This window comes from Haliotis cracherodii, unplaced genomic scaffold (genome assembly GCF_022045235.1).
Source record: "Haliotis cracherodii isolate W230 unplaced genomic scaffold, xgHalCrac1.p SCAF_8, whole genome shotgun sequence".
Classification (NCBI taxonomy): Eukaryota; Metazoa; Mollusca; class Gastropoda; order Lepetellida; family Haliotidae; genus Haliotis; species Haliotis cracherodii.
In genome coordinates, this window is record NW_027266341.1 from 61,226,334 (window position 1) to 61,254,244 (window position 27,911).

Genomic DNA, 27,911 nt, shown 5'->3' on the forward strand with positions numbered 1-27,911 from the left:
TATGTCATATTTTTTATTTGTATGACTATGGTGATAAATTTAGGGATTCAAGAATGAACATTTTTTTATTTTGTCACACAAGCAATTCAAGAAGGCAGAAAATACAATTTCACTTGAAGAAAACAAGAGTCATCAGAAGTCATCGTAAGATGCAAAAGGCACAACTTCAGCCCTTGGTTAATACATGTACAAGTTTGGATGAACAATGTCGAAAAGTTCGTTAGTTCTGCTCTGGAAACAACACCTACCTGCGTTGCAGATAAGTCTAAAATTCTTTCCATTGAAACAGGGTAATATTAAATTTTGAAAAATTCCTAAATAGCAAAAGTCAGCAATTCAGCCTTTGGTGAATACATGTACCAGGTTTGGATGAAAAGACAGACAGAAGGACAGAAAGACGAGGTGTCGACCTTTTCTCCCCCGCATTATATGCCAGGGAAAATAAATACATCAAAAGTAGAACGTATGAATAATTGCTTTGTATTCCGAAACAACAAATGTTACCATGGATACCAGCAATTAAGATTATACCACAAAGCAGCCACGATGTACCTGGATCAAAGCTGTGGATGTCCATGTCTCTATCTGGGTTAGATGAGGGTGACACAGGTGTGCTGTCTACAGGTGAGACAACGAGGTGAGTGGCAGGGTGTGTCGGAGAAGGGTGGAGTGAGCGGGGCGGGGTACAGAGTGAGGTAAGTAGAGGCATTGCATCCCCGGGGAAGGATGGAGGACAGGTGCAGGAGGAGACAGCGCCATCTGGTGAGCAGGAAGAGGTAGACAGTGAGGTGATGTTAGCGGGATCACTGACTTAAAGTACACCCATCAACGTGATCAGAGGTCATTTCTAGGACATGACTGAATGTCATCCAAAATGTTCTAAAGTGTTCATTCAACATGGTGAGTATACGGAAGCAGAGGTGGGAACTAACAGTTTTAGTCCACTAGTCCTCATAATGATAACATATAGCAAAACCCTTAAAATGGCAAATGTCTACTAGTCCTTATGATACCTTAACTATTGGGCAGTTTGGCAAGGACTACAGGACGAGTGCCAATTTCTAACGCAATAGTAGAATGTCTTATCAAAAGTTAATACAATAATGAAAATGTCCTTGTGTCATGTGTCACTTTCATCCATCAAATTGACTGAAGCACTCTAAAATACCATACTGACAAGTTCTTAAATGGCTACACCCAAATCGTCTGATCTGATCATGTTCAAGTATCCAGTGGACAAGTAGTTAGAACTTACTGAAAGACTGATATATGATGAGGACATTTTCAGTGTCGGTGTAATGTAAGAGATGAGCAAAGCTTTTAGAAATTGTTATGAAATGTTTGTGTTCATATCAATGAATATTAGGCATCATACTTTTCAACACTTTTCAACATCTTCTGGACTAATCACAACACCAAACAAAGAGTTAGAAGTGTACACACACTGACAGAGGTTTTTAGGTCATTTTTCTAACACTTTGAACATGTCAAAGATTGTAGATGAGTCAGTTTCTACTGCTGATCACACCTGGGAGATGAGGCAGAATCAGTGTAAGGGAGGTAACTCATTAACAAACGTGTTGCCTTCAACAGTTGCAGATTCTTCCTAAACTCATTGAGTTTACAGGCCGGAATGGATCCTTCCAAATGATACTCCGTGAAGTTTCAGTCTACAGAGAAACACATGTAGACACAGTGATGACTAGGAGTATTTGAACATCTTCCCAAGGAAAGGGAGTTAACTGACTGTAAAAGTCAAGTTTCCAGCCTTGCCGAACTAGGTTGGAAATTCCAGGCCCAAACGTAGCGCCAACAGTGTCTATTACAAGTTATGTCCCTTCTATGTCTCTCCTACTGACCAATCAGATTCCACCTCTCATATCACTTGCATTTGTTTCAAACAAAATGGCAGCACCCAGTCAAGACGAACTGCAAACATGGGTTGCTGAAGGCCTATTCTACCCCTGATCTTCACGGGTGACCTATATGCTTGTCAACCATCCTCACCTATATGCTTGTTGAGAGCTTCAGGGTTAGTACAGACGTGCTCGCCTATATGCTTGTCGAGAGCTTCAGGGTTAGTACAGACGTGCTCGCCTATATGCTTGTCGAGAGCTTCAGAGTAAGTACAGATGTGTGAAGTGTTGATCCATGGCATTGTTAAGAGACTGACCAGGGTCACTGTGACTTACCTCTGCTCCTGTAGGGAGATCCGGAGTACGCTGACCGCCCCGGGGAGCTGGCCACAGACATAGGGCTGGACTCATACCGTTTGTCTTGTCGAGGTTTACTCCGAGAACTGCTGAGATCTGCGGAGCAACTTCTGCGATGACGACGCTGAGGAGTTTGTGGGGCGGAGTTGACTTCTGGAATGAGTGTACATAGCAGTTGAAACAATGGGTCCTTCTAGTGTGAGCTGAGGAGACGTCTGTGCAGATACAATAGAATATCCCCGAATTTGAAGCAGTGAAAAAGATTATTCATGTCAAATTTAGTTGATTTCCCAATAATATATAGATGGAGAGCCCCAGGGATCAAGTTTTCTGTTTCCTTGAAATATGTCAATTGTAAAATTAACAATGATTTTATGAAATGAAGCATGAAATTAAACACAAGGACCAATATTACAATATTCTTTGCACTACTGTATTCTTTGCACTACAATTTTTCATCTTGAGGATTAGGTCTTGTCGTTTATGCCTTGCGGGTGGATAGTTTTGAGATAAAAATTCCATTTTAGTTCAATGGATCAGCGTTTAGCCGTGCTTTATCTGACTCAGGGTCCGTTTTTAGCTGTTGTATTATTTGATAATGTTTATGTTGATAGTCATAGCACTAATTCCACTTTGTGGAATGGAGTCTGAAGAGTCTGCAACTGCCAGGGAATATTATCAGGACCAAACAATAGTCAACACAGAACTGCTAATCAAATCAATACTGTGAACTCTGCATGCTAAGTGACTGTCATCACCCTACCTCTCACAGATGATACACCTGAAAAGTCTATATGTGACCTTGCCCTTGCCCTCAGCCAGGTTGGTTCGATCTCGGAGTCAGACAGGGAGTCCAGGTCTGGAGATGACCCAGAGTCCTTAGACCTGGAAGAAGATGACGCAAGATGTAACTAAGGACTGTTTGTTGCAGTGTTTGAAATAACTTAAAACCCAACAAGAGAGTAGGGCAGGTGACCCATATATGTTGCCTGCACATCTTCGAAGTTACCTGCCCACATTCAGGCATTATAAATATTGAAAAATCGCAAAAACCAAGAGTCAAATCAGGCCTTGATTAAAATGAAATAATGCCAACTTTAAAATATACCACGAATTATATTAAAACTGAGCACATGAGTTACATAAGATTATCTGCCAGACAGTCGGGCAGGTGGAGGAAAACTTCATGCAGCCCGACAGAAATGTTTCCAGCCACGGGCAGCGGGCAGGCAGTTATTTCAGTCACTGGTTTGTTGACTAGTTGCTGGTTTACTTTGGAATGCAACAAAGATGTCGGACATGAGGACATACAGAATGTCCTGCAATATCTGTGTTACACACATGGCACCAGTGACAGCCAGGAACCTGACTTAGAATGGGCAGCGGTACGTGGAGGAAGTTGCTGTTGATCACTGCATGTATAAATGCAAGATGTACACAGCAAAATGTGAAGGCAGCCTGTAACTAATCAAGTCACCAAACTATCAAGTCACTGAAACTGACCACCCCATCCAAGACGTTGTCACTTAAGACCTCTTCAAACCTGAAATCTCCATAGGGGTTTTTGTTTGTTTGTTTGTTTGTTGTTTAACACCACACTCAGCAATATTTTAGCTATATGACGGCGGATTGTAAATAATCCAGTCTGGACCAGACAATCCAGTGATTGACATCACGAGCATTAATCTACGCATTTGGGATACGATGACATGCATCAACAAAGTCAGTGAGCCTGACCACCCGTTCCTGTTAGTTGTCTCTTACGACAAGCATGGGCCGCTGAAGACCTATTCTACCCCAGATCTTCACGAGTCTCAGAGGGTGATGTAAGGAAGAATGCTGTATGTAAGGTTAAGAAAGGAAACAGATGACTGATGTACCTTCTATCTCTGGCTGGTACAGGTGAGGAATGGTACACTGAAGGACGCAGGTTGGACTTGTGAGTCACCTCCCTTTGCCCGGCAATCAGTGACCTCATCTCCGTTAGCAGATCCTTCAGCTCCTGGCCGACGACTGCATAGTTCTCCCTTGGTTCCTGGGGATTCTGGTTGTCATACACAATCATAACTGAGTCATATAAAAATATTAATATATGTATCTCTTCAACCAGCGACTTACTTGGGACTATTGAGTCCTGGTGAATCCTCAGGAAAACATTTTTCAGGTCCCAGGCATGAAAATTGAGACCAAGGTTGAGCACTGTAAATAATTGAGTCTGGACCAAACATTCCAGTGATTGACATTGTGATCAACGATCCACACTGTCGGGGTACAAAGATACACCATCAACCAAATCACCGAGCCTGATCACCTGATCCATTTAGTCGCCTTTTATGACCAGCATGGGGACCTATTCTAACCTGTCCTGCCCAGGGGGAGTGGATTTAGTGTTAATATATGGCCTGTTAATAGGTGAGAGTAACAGGTCAAACAAAAAATTTGACTTTGGTTCAGATTAGTGGCTGAAATCGCAGCTTGTGAAAACTAACTGAATCATTGGTCCAGAATAGCAAACTTGGATGATAACCATTAGACATGTTAGATGCCCTACTGGAATCATGATATGACTTGAGCTGAGAACACAGTTTGAAAGTACACTGATTTCGTGATGGGGTGATCACACAAAGTAGTAGCTGAAGATGAAGAGTTAACAATCTGAAAGCGATGGACTGGCCAAGGGAGGCACATCAGGTTAACCTAACTTAGTACACTGTATGTGATGTGCTGCCCACACCCCACCTTGTGTTCCTGTGGTGGAACACTGCTCCGTGGCTTGTTGGGGTAGGTGAACCCCCCGGACTCCCTACCCTGCCGGGGTACAGGAGTGGTGCTGCTCCGTGGCTTGTTGGGGTAGGTGAACCCCCCAGACTCCCTACCCTGCCGGGACACAGGGCTATTGGTTCTGCTGGGTTGACCTGTGGGTGGTATGCCAGAATAGGGGGTCTTTCCACTCATTACCTGCTCTGCCTCCTGTAACACATCAAAACATCATCACATTCTGTGATAGAAAACATTCTATAATAGATAGACCATGTCAAAGGTACAAAATCAGATTCCTAAATTATTATTTTTTGTACCAGTTGAGGTCTGATTGCCTTAACAACCCTATGTGTGAAAGAAAAGGACAATCCTAAGCCACAGACAGCAAAACAATACTGAGTGCAATGACCCATGCCGTCTGGGCACATTGACACTCCATCAAGCAGGTCGCCGAGCGTGACCACCCAATCCATTTGATCCTCTTAGAGCCAGCAGATATAGCTGGGGACTTGCTCAAGCCCGGGATGCTCACAGCAAGATTCTTCTTCAATCATAATACACATATCATACAAAGCTACATCTACATGTATACAAATCGCATGTAATTAAAGGAATTGCCCAATCCGCAGATTACGCAATCGTTAGATAGCTAGACTTACTTTACGTCATCATGTAAACAAATGCCCTAAACTTTTACATTGAAAGATTTCTGTTCATTAATGTAAGTCGTTGCTCTTTCTGTGGGATTACACAATGATGTGTGCCTAATCTGCGGATTACACAAGTATGGTCACGGTACCCGGGAATTGGTTAGTTGCCTTGTGTAATCCCTGGATTGGGATGTTCCTTTACGCATGACATATATATAACACAAAAACTACCGTGAGACGGTTTGTTGATGATGACATATTTTCTGTGCTGTTGGGACCAAGACACTTTAATCAAATTTTCGTTGTGTTCATTGAAAATTCCTGCATTCTGATTAGCTGAATTGGTCACGTGTTATTGCATTCATTTCCCATTTCCCACTACTTTCATTACTGCGGAATGTTGGGGAATCCCCATATTACAGTGCAGGGAATTCCCTTTCTGCTCCAAGTATTGTCATGCACAGGACATTTAGCGACATATTCATTGTTCAAACTACCCTTTGAAACCAAAGGCCTAGAAAGAATGAAACAGCAAACGTGCAGGCTTGTTCGCCTGATTTTTTCCCCGCTCGCCTCATGTCTTCGGGTTTCATTTCTAACTAGCATTTTTCCAACTGTGTTTTCCCATTTGTTCGAATCTGGCGGTAACTGACCATGTCATTTGAAACAGCCGCCTTCTAAGCGGATTCAAACAGGGCGCACACCGGTTTTTCGATTCATACCTCAATGAACCAAAAAAAATACACAGTGAATCCTTTAGTGGAGACATTGTGCATTTACTCATCACATGTTATCATTCTCACGGTGTTTTCAGTGGATATCAGATATATTCTAACTCTCTGGGTCAAATCTATTTGGCATCCATAATGACCAGACAGTTTGAAGTGATTCTGATACAAATGCCTGACCTCATGCAGATACACAGCTTATCTAGACCACTTAGAAGATTGAACAAAATTAACAAGATGACATATCCTCCCTTCCTGGTGCAATTCAGAAATGGAGTTGGACTACATTCACTCCACTTTGGGTTCATTGACATTGGACACCTTCAGTTCAGTGAAAAAAAAAGTAATGCTGATCAGTATTTTTCAATATCCTAAATCATCAAAAGGCACCAGTTCCCCACTTGACCTATCTGTATGGCAAGTTTCATCTGGAAATATTCAATGGTTTTGGAGTTCTGCTCTCGGGAACTTCACTTTGTTTTCAGTACAAGTCCAACATGTTATCAATAACCCCCTAAAAAAAAAATCCCAAATCAAAGGCACCCTTCCACCACTAGACTTACATCTATACACCTGCATCATTTGTGTAGCAAGTTTCAACAAGAAATATTCAACGGTATAGGAGTTCTGCAGACAGACAGACATACGGACATGCTAAAAGCTTAAAAACTGTTGAATATTTCTTGATGCAACTTGCTATACAGTTCAGTCTAGTGGTGAGCTGGTGCCTTTTGATGGTTTTGGATTTGTTATTTCCAAAACGGGAGGAAAAAAGTAACACAAGCTTGACATATAAAAATATAGGATGACCGAACAAGATTGTTTCCCACAGTAGCTGTCTGACCTTGAGGTCCAGCTGGTGGTTGAGCTTGAGTCGGGCTATGTCTTGTTCAAACTGCTCCATCTTGGCCTGTGCTGTCGCTGTCTTCAGACCAGACTGAAGTCACACATGGAGGTATGAGTTTAGTTATTGGTCTGTTGTCATGGTAATTAGTTATTGGTCTGTTGTCATGATAATTAGTTGATGGTCTGTTGTCATACATTATGTCATGGTAATTAGCTATAGGTCTGTTGTCATGGTAATGAGTTATTGGTCAGTTGTCATGGTAATTAGTTATTGGTCTGTTGTCGTACATGATGTCATGGTAATGAGTTATTGGTCTGTTGTCATGGTAATGAGTTATTGGTCTGTTGTCATGGTAATTAGTTATTGGTCTGTTGTCATGGTAATGAGTTATTGATCTGTTGTCATGGTAATTAGTTATTGGTCTGTTGTACATGATGTCATGGTAATTAGTTATTGGTCTGTTGTCATGGTAATTAGTTATTGGTCTGGTGTCGTACATGATGTCATAGTAATTAGATATTGGTCTGTTGTCATGGTAATGAGTTATTGGTCTGTTGTCATGGTAATTAGTCATTGGTCTGTTGTCACACAAGGTGTCATGTACATGAATAGATATTCCACGAGCAGATTGATTATAGTAGCTCCATGTGAAGACAGTCAAGAGTTTTAATAGATGCTCATGACCAGATAAAAACAGATAAAGGTTCGCCAAATTATCTGTTTCTTACAACGTATTGGGGTTTGGTGAAGACATACACTCATAAACCTGCTGCCACTTTTGCCAAATCTCGTAATAGCATCTTTGGAGATTTTGCTTTTTCCTAGTAAGACTTCATCCCAGGCACGAGGTTTAGAAGTTTGACCTGGTATGAGGTTTTACTTTTTAGAAGTTTGACCTGGTATGAGGTTTTACTTTTAAGAAGCTTGACCTGGTGTGAGGTTTTACTTCTTAAAAGTTTGACCTGGTATGGGGTTTTACTTTTTAGAAGTTTGACCTGGTATGAGGTTTTACTTTTTAGAAGTTTGACCTGGTGTGAGGTTTTACTTTTTAGAAGTTTGACTGTGAGGTTAAACTTTTCAGAAGTTTGACCTGGTATGAGGTTTTACTATTTAGAAGTTTGACCTGGTATGAGATTTTACTTTGTAGAAGTTAGACCTGGTATGAGGTTTTAGTTTTTAGAAGTTAGACCTGGTGTGAGGCTTTACGTTTTAGACGTTTGACCTGGTATGAGGTTTTATTTTGTAGAAGTTACACCTGGTATGAGGTTTTACTTTGTAGAAGTTTGACCTGGTATGAGGTTTTACTTTTTAGAAGTTAGACCTGGTATGAGGTTTTACTTTGTAGAAGTAAGACCAGAAGAGCAAGGACGGATATGAAATTTGGATTTAGTGTTTCAAACATCCAATGTTCAGAAATCGAAGACCAGAACTGAAACTTTTTGATTATGGATGACAGGAATTGATCCTGCAACCTCACATATGTTAAGTGTTGTAACCCACTATTTTCCTACTGAGCCACCGGGGACAGTTGAAGAAAGGTTTTTCCTTTGCTCTCAGTTTTACATTTTCGACCCCAACCTTGGAGTCATGTTTTATCCTTAACTAACAAACTCTGCTTGTAACATGCAGGAGTTGTGAGAAGACCCCTACCTTCTCCAGCTCAGCCTCCATGAGACCCAGACGCTCCCGGAGGTCGTGGTTCTTGGCGGCACTGGTCTCCAGCTGCACCGTCAGCTCCTGGGTGTGTAGCAGAGACTTGCTGAGGGACTTCTTCAGACTGTCCTTGTCCTTCTCCACCAGCAGCTTCTCCTGCAGAAATACACGGGATACACCTGACACAGGTACACACGTGATACACCTGACACAGGTACACACGGGATACACCTGACACAGGTACACACGTGATACACCTGACACAGGTACACACGGGATACACCTGACACAGGTACACAATCGATACACCTGACACAGGTACACACGGGATACACCTGACACAGGTACACACGCGATACACCTGACACAGGCACACATGGGATACACGTGACACAGGTACACATGGGATACACCTGACACAGGTACACATGGGATACACCTGACACAGGTACACATGGAATACACCTGACACAGGTACACAATTGATACACCTGACACAGGTACACACGCGATACACCTGACACAGGTACACACGGGATACACCTGACACAGGTACACATGGGATACACCTGACACAGGTACACATAGGATACACCTGACACAGGTACACACAGGATACACCTGACACAGGTACCCACAGGATACACCTGACACAGGTACACAATCGATACACCTGACACAGGTACACATGGGATACACCTGACACAGGTACACATGGGATACACCTGACACAGGTACACATAGGATACACCTGACACAGGTACACACGTGATACACCTGACACAGGTACACACGGGATACACCTGACACAGGTACACACGCGATACACCTGACACAGGTACACACGGGATACACCTGACACAGGTACACACGGGATACACATGACACAGGTACACACGGGATACACCTGACACAGGTACACATGGGATACACCTGACACAGGTACACATGGGATACACCTGACACAGGTACACACAGGATACACCTGACACAGGTACACACGGGATACACCTGACACAGGTACACACAGGATACACCTGACACAGGTACACATGGGATACACCTGACACAGGTACACATGGGATACACCTGACACAGGTACACACGGGATACACCTGACACAGGTACACATGGGGGACACCTGACACAGGTACACAATCGATACACCTGACACAGGTACACAATCGATACACCTGACACAGGTACCCACAGGATACACCTGACACAGGTACACATGGGATACACCTGACACAGGTACACATGGGATACACCTGACACAGGTACACAATCGAAACACCTGACACAGGTACACATGGGATACACCTGACACAGGTACACACAGGATACACCTGACACAGGTACACACGGGATACACCTGACACAGGTACACATGGGGGACACCTGACACAGGTACACAATCGATACACGTGACACAGGTACACACGGGATACACCTGACACAGGTACACACAGGATACACCTGACACAGGTACACAATTGATACACCTGACACAGGTACACACGCGATACACCTGACACAGGTACACATGGGATACACCTGACACAGGTACACATGGGATACACCTGACACAGGTACACATAGGATACACCTGACACAGGTACACACAGGATACACCTGACACAGGTACACAATCGATACACCTGACACAGCTACACATTGGATACACCTGACACAGGTACACACAGGATACACCTGACACAGGTACACACGGGATACACCTGACACAGGTACACACCTGACACAGGTACACACGGGATACACCTGACACAGGTACACACGCGATACACCTGACACAGGTACACACGGGATACACCTGACACAGGTACACACGGGAAACACCTGACATAGGTACACACGGGAAACACCGTGTACACAGACTCTACATGGGATACACCTGACACAGGTACACACACTTCAGGGGCTGGATACACCTTAGAAGCCGGCACATGCATACACTACACACTTAACAGGGACTGGATACGTGTTACAGGTACACACACTACATGGTCTGGATACACCCTTGAGGCACACAGACACTACACACTAAACTTGGTCTGGATACGTGTTACAGGTACACACACTACATGGTCTGGATACACCCTAGAGGCACACAGACACTACACACTAAACAGGGTCTGGCTACACCCTAGAGGCACACAGACACTACATGGTCTGGATACACCCTAGAGGCACATGCATACACTACATGGTCTGGATACACCCTAGAGGCACACAGACACTACACACTAAACTTGGTCTGGATACGTGTTACAGGTACACACACTACATGGTCTGGATACACCCTAGAGGCACACAGACACTACACACTAAACAGGGTCTGGCTACATCCTAGAGGCACACAGACACTACATGGTCTGGATACACCCTAGAGGCACATGCATACACTACATGGTCTGGATACACCCTAGAGGCACATGCATACACTACATGGTCTGGATACACCCTAGAGGCACATGCATACACTACATGGTCTGGATACACCCTAGAGGCACATGCATACACTACATGGTCTGGATGTACCCTACAGGCACACAGACGATACACACTAAACAGGGTCTGGATACACATTTCAGGTACAGACACTACAGTACATGGTCTGGATACACCATAATTGCTTTGTAAAACAGTGCCCTGGAAAACAGTTAGAGGGAACTCAAGTCTAGTACATAGTGTTCAACTGACAACTAGGTTACAGAAATAATTACCTTAGCTAATGTTTCCAGCTTGTCTTCAAACTTCCTGACTTTTGACAATAATGAATCCAGTTCACCTCGCTTGTTGGTGATCTCCTTCTGCATCTTGTCGGCATACCTCACAGCTGGGGAATATAACTCAGACTTTACACCACCAGCGATCCTTGTAACAGCAACACATACCTCACAGCTGGGGAATAGAACTCAGACTGTACACCACCAGTGATCATTGTAACAGCAACACATACCTCACAGCTGGGGAATAGAACTCAGACTTTACATCACCAGTGATCATTGTAACAGCAACACATGCCTCACAGCTGGGAATATAACTCAGACTTTACACCACCAGCGATCCTTGTAACAGCAACACATACCTCACAGCTGGGGAATAGAACTCAGACTGTACACCACCAGTGATCATTGTAACAGCAACACATACCTCACAGCTGGGGAATAGAACTCAGACTTTACACCACCAGTGATCATTGTAACAGCAACACATACCTCACAGCTGGGGAATAGAACTCAGACTTTACACCACCAGTGATCATTGTAACAGCAACATTAACCTCGACAACACACCAGTTACCATGGTTACAGCAATACACACCATTACAACACCAGTTATCCTGGTTACAGCAGTATACACATCAACATGTTTCCTTTGTTACAGCAACACATAGCTCTACAACATGTTTCCTTAGTTACAGGAACACATACCTCTACAACACGTTTCCTTAGTTACAGGAACACATACCTCTACAACATGTTTCCTTTCTTACAGCAACACATAGCTCTACAACATGTTTCCTTGGTTACAGACACATACCTCTACAACATGTTTCCTTGGTTACTGCAACACATACCTCTACAACATGTTTCCTTAGTTACAGGAACACATACCTCTACAACATGTTTCCTTTCTTACAGCAACACATAGCTCTACAACACGTTTCCTTGGTTACAGACACATACCTCTACAACATGTTTCCTTGGTTACTGCAACACATACCTCTACAACATGTTTCCTTAGTTACATCAACACACACCTCTACAACATGTTTCCTTGGTTACAGACACACACACACGTCTAAAACAATTTCCCTGGTTTCTGGAAAATACACCTCAACCCTACAACCCTTTCACATGCTAACTTGACGTAATAAATGTCTATTTTGACATTTCAATGTAAGTGTTGATGCACAAATCAATATATTGATGTACAAGTTATCATGTATGATTGGTATTATGATTATTATGAGAATATCAGTATCAGCTCCACCCACCTTTATTGTCGACCGAGTCCTTGCTTCTCAGAGTCTTCTGGGCTAACTTCACATCATGTTCTGCACCTACAAGTTACATGTGACAGTTCATACTCTTTATACTGGTAGTCACCAACAAATGGTCTTGTGCTGGGCCTGTAGTTTCAAGTTTGTATGTGGCCTCATGGCCTGCAGTAAATTTATGTCTTGACCTTTTTGCCACAATATACTTTAATTTTTCAAACAAGGGCCTGAACTTCAAGCCCTGAAGAGCTTAGTCTATGGGTCCTGATGGCAGCTTGGCATTGTTTTATATTTCTAATACTAGCACAAGTGTTTTGACAAACATTACCTAATAGAAATTCTACCCACCTGCCATGAGTTGAGATTTTCCTACACAGTGGGGAACTTGCTACATCCGCATAATAGACACAGCCTTCAAAATTCATGCTAGTCCACTGGCCCAAGATTACTAAACTGTGCTGAGCACAAGTGAAAATCCAACAATGGTTGTCCACATTGACTACCAGCACTTGAGGATATACTCCCGACCCATTACTCAATGCCTCAGTTTGGCTTCAAATTGGAACTTAACCAAACTGTAATTATAATAAAGTAAACGTTGCCGTCTCATGCAAGCAGGACTAGCTACAACCTGGGCTCGTGAAATACACTTTCCAAATAGTCTTTTGGGCTCGTCTTAAATAAATACATTGCTAAGGCTGAAAAGATCGTCAACACAATACTAAGCATCTATAACACATTCAATACCTTTCAACTTGGATTGCAGTTTACTTATTTCCTTCTCATAACTTGACCTCAGTTTCGACAGCTCCTTCTTAATCATGTCTTTAGTCTGAGTTATATTGGCAACCTCCAGTCGGCTGTCCTTCAGCTCCTTGAACAGGTTGTCCTTCTCCTGATGCATAATGTCCATCTCCTGCACCTTGAGAGCCATGTCCTCCGTCAGCCTCATCCTCTCCTCCTCCAAATCTCGAACACGTTTTTCCCTCAACCGCAATTTCTTCCCCAAGCTGTCCTGCCCCGTCCTCAATTCATCGACTGCCGCCGACTTTTCATTTAACAAATATATAATCCTCTCTTTCTCCTCACGAATATTTTCACTGGTTTTAGAATTGGCTTCCACAAGCTGAGATATGTTGTCTGACTGCTGCTTCAGAGCCAAAACATTTCTCTCCTTCTCATCCACCTGCATTAAAAGTTTTTCTTTGGTAGCCTTCAGCTGTGAAAGCTCCTCATTCTTCTGTTCAAGGAGGCTGAAATAGTAGTCTTTTTCTTTTGACACTCGCTCCACATCTCCCTTCCTATCACTGACTAGTTCCGACAGATGCCTCTTTTCACTCATGGCAGCCTCGAGCTGGATGCGAGCAGACTCTAGTTTCTCGGTGAGATCCTTCACCTGCTCCTTGAAGTTGGCCATCTCGGACTTGGCCACCTCTAGTTCCACGGTGACCTTGCTGCACTTCTCTGTCTGACTGGTCAGCTGGGCCATCAGGCTCCGGATGTGGTCATTGCTGCGTTCTCGTTCAGTCTTCTCCGCAGTCGATACCTTGAGGATTGTCACAAAAAGAACATCCAGGTCAGAATTATTTTGCTTGTGTGATGTTAAAAGCCACAAGACCTCAGCTGTATGACTGCAGTCTGTAAATAATTGAGTATGGGCCAAACAATCCAGTGATTGACACACGATGATATACATCAACCAAGTCAAGGCGCCTGGATCCTGTTATTCGCCTCCTATGACAAGCAGAAGTACTTGAAGACGAACCCTAATCCTGATCTTCATGGGGTAAGTCTCATAACACTGGTCACTTAATTGTATCAATATATTGTATCTGTAGGAATACCACCATCTTGGTATTAATTGTTTTTATACTTAATTTTACTAAGTGACCAATGTTTTAAGACTTGTGGGGACAGTAAGGTAGCCTATAGGTCAAAACTTGCATGTCGCACCCAAGACCCACATGGGTACAATATGTCCCCTGCCACCATTTTGAGTGGAGTAAGTCTTGGATTAAGTGTGTCATGCTACACAGGCAACTGGCTTACAAACCATCTACAATCCCCTTAGATTAAGTAGGTATCTTCACGGGTATCTTACTTTAGAGCAGTAAGGTATTTTCTGAAGTACATGCCACATTCATGTAACACAATCATCTGATCCGCAGTTTAGTTGGCACTATGCCAAGAAGGGATGTTCTGGCCCTGAGCCAGATGTAAGCAGATCTCACCCGGTCCTGCAGCTGTGTGGAACACTCCTGCTTGACCACGTCCAGCATCTTCTCCAGCCTGTCCACGTCCTGCTGCCTGCCAGTCAGCGAGTTCTCCGTCAGTAGCAGCTTGCTCCTCAGCTCCTCCTCACGCTCCAGCTGCTTCTTGATGCGGACGCGCTCCGTCTCCAGCTCTGCCTCCAGCCTCGACACACATCCCTGCCACCACACACTTCTTATAAATACTTATATATATATATATGCACACACACACACACAAACACACACACGCTCCGTCTCCAGCTCGACACACACCCCTGCCGGGACACACTTCTTATAATATATATATATATATATTATAAGAAGTGTGTCAAGACTTCTTACACTTCTTATAATATATATATATATATATATTATAAGAAGTGTGTCCCGGCAGGTATATAGACACGCACGCACGCACGCACGCACGCACGGACGCACGGCACGCACGCACGCACGCATCGTATCCAGCCTCCACACACAGCCCTGCCACCACACTTCTTATAAATACATATATACACGCACACGCACACGCACACGCACACACACACACGCTCCGTCTCCAGCCTGAACACACAGCCCTTCCACCACACACTTCTAATAAATATATATACATATAGCTGCACTTCTTCATAACCATCCCCAATCCACACATTACTTGTTTTAAAAAATATCATTAACATTAAAAAGTTTGATAGAAATCATCATAATATCTATTTGCCTCTGTGGTCTAGTAGTAGAGTGTCTGCCCAGAGAGCAGAAGGTTCGGAGTTCGATCCCCGGCCGTGTCATACCAAAAGATGTTAAAAGATGGTACTTGTTGTTACCCTGTCTAGCACTTGACATTAAGGGGTTAAAAAAAGGACTGGTCGGCTCAGAGTTAGTATACTGTGTCTGAGAGGGGTATTCAAGTTACACTGCGGCATGGTATCTCAGTGAGCTAGCACTGTAAATCGGCATCAGTCTCGGACACGATGTTAAGCCCATTTCACCTCACCTCACCTTTCAGCATTGGGTCATTCCAGTTAGAAGTCAGTAGTCGCATTAAGCATCAAAGTTCAGCGGTCCTGGTCAGGGAATCCCTTGGTTCTAAAATGCTACCCTCTCAACCTTGATACACCTGCATAAGATAGTCTAGGAATAACTCACTACCTGGAAGTCGTGTATATGCGTTTCCAAGGCACCACACTTCCTGACGGACTCCTCTCGGTCAGCTCTCGTCACACTGAGGTCTCTCTGCACTTTGTCCAGGCTGTGCTCCAGGGCGTCTCTCTGCCAACACACAGGTTACCATGGTTACATGTCTGATCCTGTGTCTTGGTTTAAACTGTACACACGTATCAACTGAAATACCTACTATTATACCTATTTTTATTCCTAGTATGTTGTCATGTTAAGAGTACTATAAACATCATAAAATGTGATCCTGACACAATTCTTTCAAAATTTAAACTGTTCTGCCTGAACTAAAACTCCTTCTGCTTCTGAGTACCCTTGCACTGTTGCTGATTTGAGGAATAATCAATTAAAACTATTTGTTTGAAAGTACATCATTGACTAATTTGAACTAAACAACTTGCATGTGATTCCATGTCATTTGATAAGCTAACCAAGCAGCTTACACTTCAAGAAACCAAAAAGAAATAAAGTCATGCCCACCAGTGGACTTCTGTTTCCTGATAATAGTGTGGGAGTGGATTGTGTTGCATCAATGAATATTGTACTGAATTGTTGGTATGTTTGTTTGTTTGTTTGTTGCTTAACCCTGCGATATTCCAGCTGTATGATGGCGGTCCATAAATAATCAAGTCTGGACCAGACAATCCAGTGATTGACATCACGACCATCGATCGGGATTGGGATACGATGATATGCATCAACTAACAAATCCTGTTGGTCATACAGTCGCTTTTTACGGCAAGCATGGGTTGCTGAAGATCTATTCTACTCCGGATCTTCATGGGTCTGTTCTGAATGGTATCACTGATTTCCTATTGCTGTCTACAGTGGTTTTATGTGAAATTGATTAAAGAGAGAAGTAAGTATTGTTAACTTATCGATTGATAAGAATTGACCTGAATATATATTTGCGTTTATGGAGGTAACAACATAACAACGGTGAGGACATTTCTTACTTATCTACCTCCATAAATGCAAAAATATATTGAGGTCAATTCTTAAATCAATGTTTACTTGACCAGAGATGGTTAAACTGAAACATTGGAAACTGTCTACATCAGACTCAATACTGGACCAAGTGCATGGTCCCACTTAGACAATGTTAACTTATCATAAAGTAAATTCTGCCTAATGTGGAATTCCTTTAAAAATACAGTACTGAAATTCTGGGACAAAGGGTCAGTTTATCATGCCTTGGTTCAGTGGATACCTAGCACTGATGACAATAAACACAGGTCTAAGCACTAAATATGTAAACACATATTAACACAGTAATTCTCATTATGGATAAAACACCAGCAACTTGGTCCACAAGCTATACCATGTACAATGCTATAGTTTCAACAGCATCAACATAAACAAATAATAATAATCACTTACTTCACAGCTGACTTTCATCAAAACTACAAACAGCTGTAAGACAAATCTATTCAGTACAAATTTATGATCTCCTCAAGTATTGCTCAGAGTGACTTCCTTTAAACCATAAACGACTTCGCACACAGTTTACTGAGCCCAGAGACCATATAATAGAGGGACGGCCCTCTAGCCAATGCGCGAAACCATCAGCGCTACAGTTTGTACTGCGCAGCCTGTCCGGAAGCGAGCGAAAACGTGTGTTCACTGCAGTCATCGTAGTCGCCTTTTTTACCATACAAAGGTAAGATTTCAAAATATATTTTTATGCTCACGTATTTCTTAACATTGTCAACATTACGACTGAGATTTGTTGATGCGCTAAAGCATATCGTTGTTATTGTATTCGATGAAATGGTCACGCTTTGTTGTTGTTCGTGTGAGCAAAATGGCGAACATGTAAATTCGGGAAAAGTGCGTATTTTGACTTTCAATAACGGCCACTAGATATCAATAAAAGTCCTTGGTTACCAAGTTGTGTGCAAAGCAGATATGTCAAAAGGTGGCTTAGTGGTATTATTAAATCTGTGGCAGTCGCGTTATGTCTGATTTTGACTGCGGAAATGACACTAAATCTGACTTTTCCCGAAATAATTACACCACAACACTTAATTTTCGCATGCGTTCAGACTAATGTTTGTTCTATTTGTGGTATTGAAATAAATATGTTTAAATTCGTCACGATCTATTATATGGTCTCTGCTGAGCCTGAGAAGTGGAGGATGTTTGTTTTGAGAAGATGTGGAACAACACCATGAAATCTGCATGTTTGGAAGAAACAGGAGTACATTATGCAGTTGCTGTGGACACTTACCCTCTCCTGCCACTTGCTCCGGTCATCAGACTGGTCCTCCTTCAGCCGCTGTACCTTGGTCTCGAGGTCCGTGATGAGGTCGTCCTTCAGCTTCATCTGTTGGTCATACTGGCTCCTGAAGGACACACAAACATCCAGCCATCTCATCACTTGCTTCATAACAGTGTCTGTATCTACTCTGAAACTTTGCACTCATTGTAATAAAGTGTTGCATATCCATAGAGCTGTCTCCTTTGTTCACCTTACCAGTTTCTAAATGCCACTTGAAGAAGTCCTCTAGATATCTGACGCTTATATCTCACCATCAGACATAAACATCTCGCCATCAGACACAAACATCTTGCCATCAGACATAAACATCTCACCATCAGACACAAACATCTCACCATCAGAAAAACATCTCACCATCAGACACAAACATCTCACCTTCAGAGAAAAACTTCTCACCATCAGACACAAACATCTCGCTATCAGACACAAACATAGGTTTCATCTTCAGACACAAACATTTCGCTATCAGCCACTAACACTTCACCATCAGACACAAACATTTCGCCATCAGACATAATCATCTTGCCATCACACACAAACATCAGACACAAACATTTCACCATCAGGCACAAACATCTTGCCATCAGACATAAACATCTCACCATCAGACAAAAACATCTTGCCATCAGACACAAACATTTCACCATCAGACACAAACATCTTGCTATCAGACACAAATATCTTGTCATCAGGCATAAACATCTTGCCATCAGACACAAACATGTCACCATCAGACACAATCCTCTTGACATCAGAAACAAACATCTTGTCATCAGACACAAACATACTTTACATAGGTCTCAGAGAAGACTGACAAGACTCACTGAAGGACCTGGAGCTGGTTCTGCAGGGACGCGGCCTGCTTGCGGGCGTTGGTGGCTCTCTCATTGGCAGCCTCAAGCTGCAGCTCATGCTCCGATGTCATCTGGGCCACTCTGACAGAAAACAGCATATGTATGGTTAAAATGGCAACTATCTCTGTTGAGGTCTGGTACTGTACACTGAAGTCACAATATCACAGGATTTGCAATCCTTTGTTCACTTGGGTTTGACTGACATTGTTTAAATACTCAGGGCACCATATAATCAGCTGTACACGTTTTCTCACAATCTACTGCTGATTTGGTTACAAATTACCCAATAATATAACTTGAATAATCTTGATGCAATGATTGGAAGCACTGTACCTGAAACTATCATTTATCAGGAATAATATATTCCAATATCGTGTTACTTTAGTTGCAGTTTTACTATATATTTGAAATAGCAATAACCATAAGCGTAGTACTAACTGTTGTACAGCTGATCGCTATTATGTATGGAACAATATAACCAGTCACCGTTGAGGCTCCCATGCTCGCAAAAACTCTATGTTGACATAAAACAGTCAAACTACAACAAATATTACTTCTAACGAGTCAAAGTACTGGCATTTATGATATATGTATCCATTCTCTGTCAACTAAAGTTTGTTTCAAGGCGTCGAGAACGGTTATCTGACCCTGGTTGCTGTAAATCACTGTGAGTTGTGAGATATACCAATCCCTTCACATATGATTTCCCCAAAATTAATATAATCAATATTGAATGAAATTTTTCAAAATATTATTAAAATAGGTTACAAACATAAGTCCAGACAAACAATGAACACTTTTGGAACCAGACAGTGTAAGTACAAAACTAACTTGCGCGCTTCAGTACGGATTTGTTGACATGGTATTTCCAGGGTTACATGCTGACGCTAATATCTTTGCGTTGGGGAAAAAACATCAAAACTCATTATGGCGAGTATAATACACATCCCCTTTACACAGCTGTTTAGTTTTGGAAAATGTGCACACTATGTTCAAGAAAATGTGCTAATTGAAATCAGTATAAATGTTTCCGGAAATACTTTAATCTATGAATGTTAGTCCCTGTATATCTGATACGTTTTCTAAATAATCCCCCACCATATTGTGCATATTTTTATCTGTACATGCCGATACAACCTTTTTGTGGAGCCCTGAATACTGATGTAGTTATTCTGTACTTCCTGTCCATTTAGCCCTGGTGACTAACATCAAACATGGATCATGAAAGGCTCAAGCCGAAGCTACTTAACTCCCTCAAGAATTATCACAAAAGCATATCAAAATGAAGAGGACCTACATGGCAGAGGGATATCACAGACGTAAGAAGACCTTCATGGAGGAGGGATATCACCGACGTAAGAGGACCTTCATGGAGGAGGGATATCACAGACGTAAGAGGATTTACATGGCGGAGGGATATCACAGACATAAGAGGACCTACATGGCGGAGGAATATCACAGACATAAGAGGACCTACATGGCAGAGGGATATCATAGACGTAAGAGGATCTACATGGCAGAGGGATATCACAGACATAAGGGGACCTACATGGCGGAGGGATATTACAGATGTAAGAGGACCTACATGGCGGAGGGATATCACAGACATAAGAGGACCTACATGGCGGAGGAATATCACAGACATAAGAGGACCTACATGGCAGAGGGATATCATAGACGTAAGAGGATCTACATGGCGGAGGGATATCACAGATGTAAGAGGACCTACATGGCGGAGGAATATCACAGACATAAGAGGACCTACATGGCAGAGGGATATCACAGACATAAGAGGACCTACATGGCGGAGGAATATCACAGACATAAGAGGACCTACATGGCAGAGGGATATCATAGACGTAAGAGGATCTACATGGCGGAGGAATATCACCGACATAAGAGGACCTACATGGCGGAGGGATATCATAGACGTAAGAGGATCTACATGGCGGAGGGATATCACAGACGTAAGAGGACCTACATGGCGGAGGGATATCACAGACGTAATTAGACCTACATGGCGGAGGGATATCAGACGTAACAGGACCTACATAGTGGAGGGATATAACAGACGTAAGAGGACATACATGGCGGAGTGATATCACAGACGTAAGAGGACCTTCATAGCGGAGTGATATCACAAGGATATCAATCCTCCAGGATTTTACCTTGACTTACAAAAGTGGGGACCCCAATGCTTAATTTTTAGAGTTCTTGCAGGCAATGTGAGGGTCCTGTAAAGTAATGAAATGCTGTAGTGTACTGTACGTTTTGATAATTACTTTAGAATGAATCAATAATAATGTGGACAGTGGTCGTGACTGATGGATGAAATGACAGACACCCATAACTGCCCTTGATGAGCAACAGGTACAATGACTATTACTGTGCATCCTTTGGTCGTCACATAAAACCCTGCTCCTCACTCGAAAAAAACAAGGGAACAGTTCAAAATGACCTAAACATGGCAATACTTAGTTACCTTTTTAAAGCATCTTCTGATTCTCTTTGCAAGCTGACAAAAATGAAAAAATAAACATGCATTTGTGATTTGTGTAGTTTCGAACATCAAGACCAGCACCCGATTCAAACCTGACATGTTATGGATCTGGTGTAAAAGAATATCTTTTAATTTTGATACAATGTTCTTTATCACCTTATATAGGATTTGATGTTGATTGTCATTTAATGCTGCACTCAGCAATATTCCAGCTGTTAGGTGGCGCATGTAATAACTAATATATCAAATCTGGACTAGACATTGTGATTGTTATTGAGAGCAACGATGCACACGATTGGGGAATGACGATATGCCATCAACCCAGTCATCGAGGGTGACCATCCATTTAGTCACCTCTGAAGGCCACCGTGGGTTGCTAGGAACCTATTCTATCACAGAACTGAGATCTGAGGTCTCCCATTACAGACCTTTCATCTGACCAATCAGAGCGTTGCTAAACAGTCCGAATGTGTTTTCTAAACATGCAACCTTGAAATGGTTAACACAGGATATTCTGAACAACATTTACAGGGTTTGCAACTGATTACCTAAGACATCATCTATCTCTTGCTTCTGTGACACCAATCTTCCAAACGGAAGAGACTTTCCATTGCCACTAAGTGTGAAGTTCTACCATACATGCACGGCCATCTATAGACATTCAAAGAGTAGCCGTGATTGGAAGTCACCAGTTTGTGTGCCATACTAATGCCTTCACGCTAAAAAATACTGTTTTCTGATTGGCAAATGTTGACTGTCGTGACCTGTAATGGGATGGATGCCTACCATCTTTGTTTGGCAGTAACGAGGGCTAAGATCTGATATTAATGAGATTGAGCCCAGATAACCCATGTGGTAGTTTATGTATGATCATTGGTAAAATGTGGTTTGGTGAAATGGAGTTTAACAATCAAGAATATTACACTTACATAGCGACGTGCATGCACGGGAGGGTGCACATGTGTGGCTGCTTGTACTAGTCCATACTGATGCCGATTTATAGTGCTAGCCCACTGAGATACAGCAGTTTAACATGAATACCCAACTCAGTACACTGACTTAGCCAACCAGCCTTGTTTAAGCCCCTTAATGCCGAGCACCTGGCATGGAAACACAAAGTACCATCTTCGAACATCTTTTGGCATGAGGCCGGGGATCGACCCCAACCTTCCACGCTCTAGGCATACGCTCTACCGCCAGACCCCGGAGGCGGTCTTTTATTTTTTGGAGGAAAGGAATCATGCATACTTATCCTGACTCACACTAATTACTTATCTCCTCTTATTTCCTAAGGTAGTAGAAACCTCCTGTGCTGTATCAGACGGGTTGGTCATGTCGTTCCAGTGCACATGCGTGTGACGGGTGCATTTGGATAAGATGTTTTCTGTTATCCGGGAACACATTAGAGGAAGTTCCCACTACCTTTCAGGAATAAGAAGAGATAAACAGTTTGTATGAGTCAGGATAAGGTGACAGTTATACATTACTTTATACATGGACACTTACTTCTCATGATAGTCTTTGGCAAGAGTTTGTACTTTCTGGGAAGACACTGACTGAGCTCTGTCCAGGTCCTGCTGGAGCTGCAACACAGATATACAACAGTTAACCAGGGTGTAACACATCCCCTGCATAACACGGATATACAACAGTCAACCAGGGTGTAACACATCCCCTGCATTACACGGATATACAACAGTTACCCAGGGTGTAACACAGCACCTGCACAACAAGGATATACAACAGTTACCCAGGGTGTAACACATCCCCTGCATAACACGGATATACAACAGTTACCCAGGGTGTAACACATCCCCTGCATAACACGGATATACAACAGTCAACCAGGGTGTAACACATCCCCTGCATAACACGGATATACAACAGTTACCCAGGGTGTAACACAGCACCTGCACAACACGGATATACAACAGTTAACCAGGGTGTAACACATCCCCTGCATAACACGGATATACAACAGTTACCCAGGGTGTAACACAGCACCTGCACAACAAGGATATACAACAGTTAACCAGGATGTAACACATCCCCTGCATAACACGGATATACAACAGTTAACCAGGGTGTAACACATCCCCTGCACAACACAGATATACAACAGTTAACCAGGATGTAACACATCCCCTGCACAACACGGATATACAATAGTTAACCAGGTTGTAACACAGCACCTGCACATCACAGATATACAACAGTTAACCAGGTTGTAACACAGCACCTGCACAACAAGGATATACAACAGTTAACCAGGATGTAACACAGCACCTGCACAATACGTATATACAACAGTTAACCAGACACTTACACTTATCAGGGTAAAGCAAGTAAATCACCCACACCTCAGTAACATATCAGTGGACAGTAGTGTCCCATACCTCAATAACCTTGCTCCGTTTTGTATCCAGCTCCGTATCCAGGTCCTGCAGACATCTCTCCAGGGTGTGGATCAACATGGCCGGGCCCTGGCTGGACACGAAGTTGGACTCGAAGAACGGCTTGCCCCGACTCTTCTCCCTCTCAGCCAGTAGTGTCTGGATCTGAGTGATGGCAGTGTCGGCGATGTTGCTGGTGTGGGTGACAGCCTCCAGCTTCTTCTTGGCATCCGAGAGGGAGGCCTCCTGCTGCTTGTTGCGTTCATGCTGTTGCTGGAGAGAGGACTTGAGCTTGGTGATGACACCCTCTTGGCTCGCTGCTTCCTTCTGTCTGCAAGCACAGCCCAAACTTCCACAACACGAGCCACATTTGTTGCATGCTGCATAATGTGTATGTATGTGTGTGGGTGTGTCCTGCCATCAGGTTAACATGACACACCATCAGGTTAACATCACAAGCCATCAACAAAGTCACGGAGCCTGACCACTTGATCGCCTCTTATGACCAGCAGTGACTACACTACAAGTGACATTTGTTACATGCTGAAAACTAACGGAAATACAACAAATACTTCTGATTGTTAGATATTACCATATTTTCTTGAGTATAGTGTGCACCCAAGTATAATGTGCATCACCCTCTAGGGGATTCAGTATTTTGGCAAAACAATTTGGAGCATATTATGCGCAGAAAATAATTACATCGTACCCTTTCAGCGAATTCAGGTAAAGGAACGGGTGATAAGAAACTTGGTCATAACAAATTTGAAATTTGAGATACAAAAATCACCAGAAATGTTGATTTACGTTTAAATTATTTCCGTTCTGCTAGGTATTGTTTAACATGCAGAGAATAAGGTTACCGGTACCTTGTGTATTTTCTCGTAAAGTAAGCTGGAAACAGCAATCAGCTGTACACACGTTTTGTTGGAATCTCCCGGTAATTCGTTTAAAACTTACCCGATGATGTGACTTTAAAGAATTTTGATGCATCAATCGGGAAAAATTGTATCTGAAACTATTTAATTCTCAGGAAAAATATATTCCCATATTGTGTTCATTTTTGTTGCAGCTTTTACTATACATATTAAAATATTAATAACCATAAGCATAACATTTCGATGAAGCTGATCACTATTGCTGAATATTTTTTTTACACTGTCAAGGCTCCCGCACAAGTGATCTTGAGAACTATTGTTGACCTAGAATCGTCAAACTACCACAAATAATACTTTTAACAAGTCAAAGTATGGCATTAATGATATATGTATCCATTCTCTATCAACTAAAGTTTGTTTCAAAGCATGAATAGCGGTAATCTGACCGTGGTTGCTGTAAATAACCAGAGTTGTGCGATCTTTCGATCGCTTCACACACGTTTTTGCCGAAATTAATTTGAACAATATTAAGAGGAATTTTGAATAAAATTAATGAAATAGGACACAAACATAAGTCCAGCTATACACTTTATATAGCCAGACTGTGTAATTACAAGATAATGCGCACCCCCTTCTACACCGCTGTTTTTTTTTTTTATAAAGTGTGCACTATACTCCAGAAAATATGGTAACTTAAAATATGTGCTAGCCATAAGGGCAAGCGTATTGAAAGAACACACTCCATATTAGAGCAATAGTGCAGTGCAGGTCAATCTTACAGCACTAGACCACCACATGGTAGGGTGGCTGTCCAGCTGTCTAAAACCCACCCCTAATTTGGAACAACTTTTTAACCTCCAGTGACGTCATCCTATTGTTCTCCTGTCAGGTTAAATGTCATAAACTGGGATGTTATCATATCCCCAGGATTTCATACAATATCCTGGGGATTTTATTAATACAACTTCCGTTTAGATTGTAAAATATGAATGTTTTACACTAGAAATTTATTTTGCATTTTAACACAATGTAATGAAATGTAAAATAAAATGACAAAATGTTTTCTTTATATTCCCCAAGGATTGAACACGCAACCTTCGTATCTGTAGCCCAGTGAGTGTATCACTAGGCTACAGAGGCGCCGATAAATCACAATGTCTTTTTCAAGTAGTGTACTCCAGCAACAGATATTTTACGCACATTTCCTTAGGTTCATGGAAAGTATGTTTGAAACAAAAAAATGTTGATAAATGTTTTTGCAAGTTTCTTTTTTCCCTTTATAAGTTAGATAAAACACTTCCCCTCGGGTTTTTATGATATTTAAAACCTGCGGATGCTTTATCCTAAACATCAGACCTGGGGCATTCATTCTGAACAACTGTCAAAAGAGGTCACATCAGGAAATAACTCTTTAGTGTGGAACTACATCAGCAGAGTGAGTGAGTGAGTGAGTTGGGTTTAACGCCACTTTTAACAGTATTCCTGTTATATCACATCGTGTCAGCTTAATGTGGGAGGAAAGCCCCAAGTGATCCAGGTCTCAGATGTTTACCACTTTGGTGAAACCCACGAGCACGGGTATGGTGCTGACAAACCTAGAAACATAATCGGGGCAAACAGGGATTCGAACCCACAATCATAGGTTTCTGGCGTGCCCAAGGGACGCAACTCTGCACAGCAAATCGCGGCGCCTTAGACCAGTGCCCCCAGACCAGTAGACAAATGATGGAAGTCTCCCTGCCTGTGTGCTGCAGACACACAGCTAGCTACGTTGTACACTGTCAACATGTGCTACCTGAGTTCCAGTATTGTGTCTCGGGTCACAATCGTCTCATGGAGTTTGGACTTCAGCTCCTCGATGTTGACACGGAACTGGCGTTTTTGGCTTTCAGTCGTGTCACTACCCTGCAGAGAAAATCAATATCAAATCCAATGTTGTTAGTGAGTGTCAATCTCAATTAAGGACAGGCCAACACAGCCTTTCAACAAACTAAGGTGCTATCTATGCTCAAACATTGTTTCCATCATTATGCCTAACTGCATATATTACAGTCACTGGCAGTGTAAAGGAAAGACACTTTGTAAGACAAACTTAAGTTCACACTCAAGAAAGTTTAACAAGCCTTGGAAGGTTAAATTCTAATACCACCTCCCACTGCTCATTGTAATGGAAAAGAGATAATGTCACGGTCAGATACAGAAAGGCGCCAAATTTCAAGCTCTCTTTGTCCCTAAATCTATCCTCCCACACATACATTGAATTTTACAGAAAACACAACACCGCTTCTTGTAACCTTTAATACATGTCATTGTTTCAAAATGTCCACCGAAAATAATTGAGAAGTAAGTATTTCATGAATATTAGCTTCCGGAGTGATGTAGCCAATCCAATCACCTGTTTCAGTAAGAGGTGCTTATTGTGATTTGATACCTCTGATTAACCAATCAGAATTGAGTATTTTCCAAATTCATGGTAAAATGCATATTCTAAATCACATGCAGCACATTGCTTCTGTTAACAAGCCAAACGAATTGTCCCAAGATTCCCATAATCATAAATTAGAAATGGTTATAAAATGCACATTCAAAATAAAACAGCATTTAATTTTTATTTTAACTTTGCAATTTTTGTACACAAGAACAGTCTTGCCTAAAACAAAATAAAAAAATGAAGTCGGGCTCAAGTCATTGTTGATCAT

At 42.3% G+C, this 27,911-nt stretch overlaps 1 protein-coding gene across 2 annotated transcripts in view; it reads right to left on the reverse strand.

The window, feature by feature from the left end:
* LOC139450414 (coiled-coil domain-containing protein 158-like) overlaps positions 1-27,911 on the reverse strand; it is a 40,929-nt gene that overhangs the window by 3,245 nt on the left and 9,773 nt on the right. The window contains exons 6-22 of one of the 2 annotated variants that reach the window (XM_071232106.1): positions 27,008-27,117; positions 24,338-24,665; positions 23,448-23,524; positions 21,924-21,956; positions 19,412-19,522; positions 18,537-18,651; positions 16,280-16,399; positions 15,110-15,307; positions 13,626-14,424; positions 12,876-12,941; positions 11,599-11,711; positions 8,849-9,007; positions 7,196-7,288; positions 4,953-5,183; positions 4,094-4,257; positions 2,977-3,098; positions 2,193-2,366 (exon numbers count right to left, since the gene is read on the reverse strand). In XM_071232106.1, coding sequence (XP_071088207.1) covers positions 2,193-2,366; positions 2,977-3,098; positions 4,094-4,257; positions 4,953-5,183; positions 7,196-7,288; positions 8,849-9,007; positions 11,599-11,711; positions 12,876-12,941; positions 13,626-14,424; positions 15,110-15,307; positions 16,280-16,399; positions 18,537-18,651; positions 19,412-19,522; positions 21,924-21,956; positions 23,448-23,524; positions 24,338-24,665; positions 27,008-27,117 — 3,013 coding nt within the window. Of the gene's footprint in view, positions 1-2,192; positions 2,367-2,976; positions 3,099-4,093; positions 4,258-4,952; positions 5,184-7,195; positions 7,289-8,848; positions 9,008-11,598; positions 11,712-12,875; positions 12,942-13,625; positions 14,425-15,109; positions 15,308-16,276; positions 16,400-18,536; positions 18,652-19,411; positions 19,523-21,923; positions 21,957-23,447; positions 23,525-24,337; positions 24,666-27,007; positions 27,118-27,911 lie in introns of both variants that reach the window. The other variant, XM_071232105.1, reaches the window with a different exon arrangement.